The sequence below is a fragment of the Neopelma chrysocephalum genome, unplaced genomic scaffold (genome assembly GCF_003984885.1).
Source record: "Neopelma chrysocephalum unplaced genomic scaffold, ASM398488v2 Primary Assembly neopelma1_95137, whole genome shotgun sequence".
Classification (NCBI taxonomy): Eukaryota; Metazoa; Chordata; class Aves; order Passeriformes; family Pipridae; genus Neopelma; species Neopelma chrysocephalum.
Window position 1 is genome coordinate 132 of NW_020923829.1, and position 5183 is coordinate 5314.

Consider the following 5183-nt stretch of genomic DNA (forward strand, 5'->3'; position numbering starts at 1 on the left):
CTCAAAACATCTTGTCAGAGATTTACAGTGAATCCTGTAGGGTGGAATCCTTTACCCATGTTCATTCTGGCTTTTTCTTTCTTTAATACCTTTGTCGTTGGAACCCAAGCAGAATTTGCAGCTTCAAAAGTGCAGGTTTTCCCTTCTGACAGATTCCAGCAGGAAATCACTCCCAAAGCCCCAACACTGATCGTCCCCTCATGTGCTTGTGGGAGGAGATTGCACTGAGATGTTGTTGCAGAGGATAAAATCCTCTTTCAGCTGCTCTGGCACTGTTATCCTGGGTTTATGTGTCTGTTCTTTGCAGTGTTTATGGGAAGAGTGAGGATGGGAATGAATTCAACGATGCCATTCGCAAACTCTTCCTGTCCTTCAACATCCTCATGGACCGGCCTCTGGAGGAGGCTGTGAAGATCAAGGTGAGCAAGATTTGCAGGGAGAAGTAATAATATCTTGTATTAGATCAGCTCATGCAGTTGGGAGGGAGCTGGGCCAGGAAAAGGAACAGGCTTTGAGGAATGTAAAACCCCTTCAAGGCGAGTCACCCCTCAGAGTGTCTGTTTTAATGAGCTGTGTGTGGGGCAGGAAAGAGATATTTAAAGCCAAAAGTTTATCAAAGAAAAAGAGCAGCATCCCTTCAGCATCTCCTGAGATAAGAGCTACCACCTGCCCCAGGGGGGGAAGGCACTTCAACCAAGCTCGAGGCTGATGGAGGTACAAATGTACAACTACTGCAAAAATCCCTTGAGGGTGGTGGAGGTACAAATGTACAACTACTACAAAAATCCATGTAATGCTGGGAATTAAAGCAGTGAAAAAACCAGATGGTCTCTAAATGTATCTTAGATCTTGTACCTGCTGGTTTTTCTGGTGTCAGCAGGATGATGAACCTTGTGCTGGTGCTCTGAGGAGGAGCAGAGCAGTGAGGCTGCTGAGTTGCTGAAGGCAGCGAGGCCTGGAGATTCCTTGCTTTATTTCCACTCTCCCATGCCTTTTATTTGAAGGAAAGAGTGACTCTGAACTTTTAATTAGCTCTGGGGTGATTTAAAGCCTGAGTGTGATTCTCAGGCAGTCAGAGTAGCTGCTGGCAGCAGCTCCAGAACATCCCAGAGACCTGCAATCAGAGTTGTCTGGATGCTATGTTTATGAAAGCCTTCCTGCTGCCTGGATAACTTATTCCTGGGGATGTGGATGTGCTAAACGGTGCAGAACAGAGCCAATTTACCTGCCCAGTGCTTTTTATGTCAGGCAATAAGGTGCTTAACCCCTGGAACTGCAGGATGTCTGCAAAAAAGGAAAGAACTTGGCCATGAATCCTTCCTCCCTCACCTTGCCAGCTCTGCACTGCACGTGTGGGCTTGTTGGAGGCTCTTTGAAAGCATAAATTTGATTTTGAGCCATTTCCCTGCAGTTGTCCCCATATTTGCTCTTGACAAAGACTGGATGTGCCACCTGTGTTTCACGTCCTTGGGTTTTTTCTTGCAGGGGGCAGCTCTGAAGTATTTGCCAAGCATCATAAATGATGTCAAACTGGTGTTCGACCCCGTTGAGCTCAGGTAACTCTATTAAGTTTGTCCTCTAAACCCAGCTCAGCTGGGTGGGAAGAATTTTGGGCACTTTGCTTCAAAACAACCACTCCAGTTGTGAGCTGATGGTGCAGGTGCTGTGCAGGGATTGGAGGAAGTGCTTGCAGGGTTTTAAAGGATGTGGTTAAAAGGGTTCTGTGCATCTCAGCTTCTTGTTCTGGAGGTTGGAGCAAGGTTGGAGCAAGCTGGGCTAGGGGAAGGTGTCCCTGCCTGTGGCAGGAGGTGGAACAAGGAGAGTTTTAAGGTCCCTTCCAACCCAAAGCATCCTGGGATCCTGTGTTTCTTACAGACACCTTGAGTTTTGCTGAAAACCAACCCTGGAGGACTGTGCAGTGAGATGTTGAAATGTTGTGCAGGTTTCCACCAGTTCTTAGTGGTTGTTCCTCAGGTGAATTGAAACACGTGGCAAAGGCAGAGCCTTGGTTAGGGAAACAAAGCTGGATTTATTCAGGGAATCCACAACCCTGTGGATTCCTGTTCTTTGGTGTTCCCAGCTTTGCCCAGAACTGCCCATCCCTTGTGTCTCCTCGTGCTGACACAAATAATTTGCTCGGGAGCAGCAGACAGACAGCAAATGTCCATGGAATTGAATTTAATGGAATTTTGGACTGAAATGAGTCATCACTCTTGATGAAAGGGGCATCTGGAAGGATGTGCTTTTGCTGTTGTACATGGCTCAACTTTCAGCAGTGGGGCTGCTGGGTCTTTGCAAAATTCTGCTTTCATTTTGAGTGAAAAGCAAGTGTGATTCTCTTCTGCTGGCACTGCAGGGCAGAGAGTATTGTCTGTGTATAAATTTCTGTGATGTGTCTAGTCTGCCTTGGAATAAAAGCCTAATTTTAGTAGTTTTGAGCCTGCAGTTTCTGAATACTGCTCAATTTTACTTCAAGTGCTGTACTGAGTTTCTTAAAAATAAGTCAGAGCTGTGCAGTAATTTACCTGGAGACCACTTGGAGGTAACGTGTCCACACTGAGACAAACCTGCTTGGCTTCTTCCCTCTGAGGGTGGGGAGGCCCTGGCACAGGTTGCCCAGAGAAACTGTGGCTGCCCCTGGATCCCTGGAAGTGTCCAAGGCCAGGTTGGAGCAATCTGGGCTAGTGGAAGGTGTCCCTGCCTGTGGCAGGGGGTGGAATGAGATGATCTCATTTAAGGTCCCTCCCAACCCAAAGCATTCCACGATTCTGTGGCTTGCCCAGGTGCAGGATGGGGTGGCATTGGGTGGAAGCTCTGACCAGCTGTTCCCCCTGTGGTTTGCACACCAGTGTTCTCTTCAGCAAGTTTATCCAGAGCATTCCTGACAACCAGCTCGTCCGCCAGAAGCTGAACTGCCTGACCAAGATCGTGGAGAGTGACCTGTTCAGACAGGCTGGTGAGTGGCACAGGGAAGGCTTGGGGTTCTCCATGGGGCCACACAGCCTTAAAACCAGAAATGCCTTGTCAGTAACCAGTGCTAATCTACCATTAAATCCATTTTTGGAAATATCCCTTCCTGTGGAAGAACTGAAACGATTTTTGGCTGTTGGGTCTTTACACAATTCCCAGCGCTGTGGGGTCCTGGTGTAGAAAGAGGCAGAAGTTGAGTTTGCTATTTGGTGCAATATATATATATATAATTTAGAAATAAGAGGACGTGTTTAGATGGGATATTAGGGAGAAATTCTTCCCTGTGAGGCCCTGGCAGAGGCTGCCCAGAGAAGCTGTGGCTGCCCCATCCCTGGAAGTGCCCAAGGCCAGGTTGGATGGGGCTTGGAGCAACCTGGGCTCGTGGAAGGTGTCCCTGCCCATGGCAGGGGGTGGAACTGGATGATCATTAAGTCCATTCCATGACTAATTACAGGTTATTTGTGACTCTCTCATCTGTTAGTTGTAACCCAAGTGGTTTTAAGCACATTTTGGTGTCCAAGGTGAATTTGGGAGCAGAGAACTCCTGTGTGGTGCCCGTGTACCCTGAATGCTGAGGATCCTCCTGAGCATCCTCCTGAGCACTACTCCTGACGTGGTGCTGTCTCTGTCTCATCTTTCAGAGTGCAGAGATGCCCTTCTGCCCCTGCTGATCGACCAGCTGAGTGGGCAGCTGGATGACAATTCCCACAAGCCTGACCACGAGGCCAGTTCCCAGCTGCTGAGCAGCGTTCTGGAAGTGCTGGACAGGAAAGATGTGGTGAGCATCAACTCCCAAGGGTGCCACTTCTTCTTTGGAGTGGTTATGGTAAAAAAATTCATCTCAACTTATACTTTAAAGCATTAGGAAGTTGTGATGTTTACAGAAATGGTGTTGCACTGCCGGGGAGTTCTTTGTAGAACTGCGGGTTTTTTCTCTGTGTCTAAAAAGGAGCCAGGAAATGTTGAATTAGTCATTATCACACGGTACTAAAAGCCATTACTTCCCTTTCTAGGGGACAAAATGTTATCCCAGCTACTCTGGTGACTTGTTGAATAATTTGGAGCAAGTCATGGAAGTGTTTGGTTTCTGTGCAATGGGCACATGGCTCAGTCTGGGGAACACAGTTACTGCCCACAGTGGTCCTGGACATTGATTCTGAGTTGCTGGGGAAACACTGCTTTGACCTGAAGAGCTGTTCAGGGAAAACAAAGCCCAGTCAGAGCAGCAGGATGAGCTAATGAAGCTGGGCCAGATCAATGAACTGAGCTGCCCACAAGTGAACACCTCCAGCATTTGAATCGATCGCTCGAGGGCTTAAATCTCCTTTTTTTTTGCTTCCTCTAATGGCAATTAACCACTGTCAGGGCAGTCCCCCCGCCCAGGGAGCTCTCTCTGGTGTAATGTCCATTAAGAATGGTCTCTCATTTTGCTTTTTGCACCTCCCCAGGGCCCCACAGCTCTGCACATCCAGCTGATCATGGAGCGCCTGCTGAGGAGGATCAACCGCACGGTGATCGGGATGAGCCGCCAGTCCCCTCACATCGTGAGAGCCTTTCACTTCCTCACTTTTACCACTTTTTCAGGGTGGAATTTATTCCCCTGGGAGGTTTCAGCACATAGCAGTGATTTATGGAGTAATCTTTCCCTTTCCTGCAAGAATTCTGTGCCCTCACATGTGGCTTTGGGTAGTTTTGCTGAAGGGTTGGGGTACGAGGTGTCCTGCTCCAGCTGGGATAGGAGGTGTCCTGATCCAGCTGCACCTTGAACTGATTCACTGGGCTGTGATTTCCAGTCCCTTTGGGCCCTGGTGCATGGAGAAGTTGGTTTCAGTGCAGTTTCTAACTGCAGACACGAGGAGTCTGCTGAAAAAATGCTCCTTTTATCACCTTGGCTGAATGGGATTAAATACTGAGGGGTAACACATCCCTAAGGGGCATTTCTGACTGCTGGAGTACCTTAGAAGGTGTAAACACTTGGAATGCTTTAATTTTCCCTGTATTTCATGCCCAGAAAGGTGGAAAAAATCAAGAGCTGGGAATATGTCTTATTTTTGTTAGTATATTACCCATGGGAATTGCAGCTGGCTCTGCTAAACCTAAAACTCAGAGAATTGAGTTGGAAAAGACCCTGAAAATCAGAGAATGGGGTTGGAAAAGACCCTGAAAATCAGAGAATGGGGCTGGAGAAGACCCTGAAAATCAGAGAATGGGGC

General features: G+C 47.9%; 1 protein-coding gene across 1 annotated transcript; it reads left to right on the forward strand.

The window, feature by feature from the left end:
* Window positions 1-307: 307 nt before the first annotated feature.
* On the forward strand, window positions 308-4514 carry LOC113980759 (dedicator of cytokinesis protein 5-like; the record flags this gene model as incomplete). Its single annotated transcript, XM_027707978.1, has 5 exons — window positions 308-419; window positions 1486-1556; window positions 2850-2956; window positions 3612-3748; window positions 4419-4514. Coding segments are annotated over 5 exons (523 nt in total), but the record flags the coding sequence as incomplete, so codon positions are not given.
* Window positions 4515-5183: the final 669 nt, after the last annotated feature.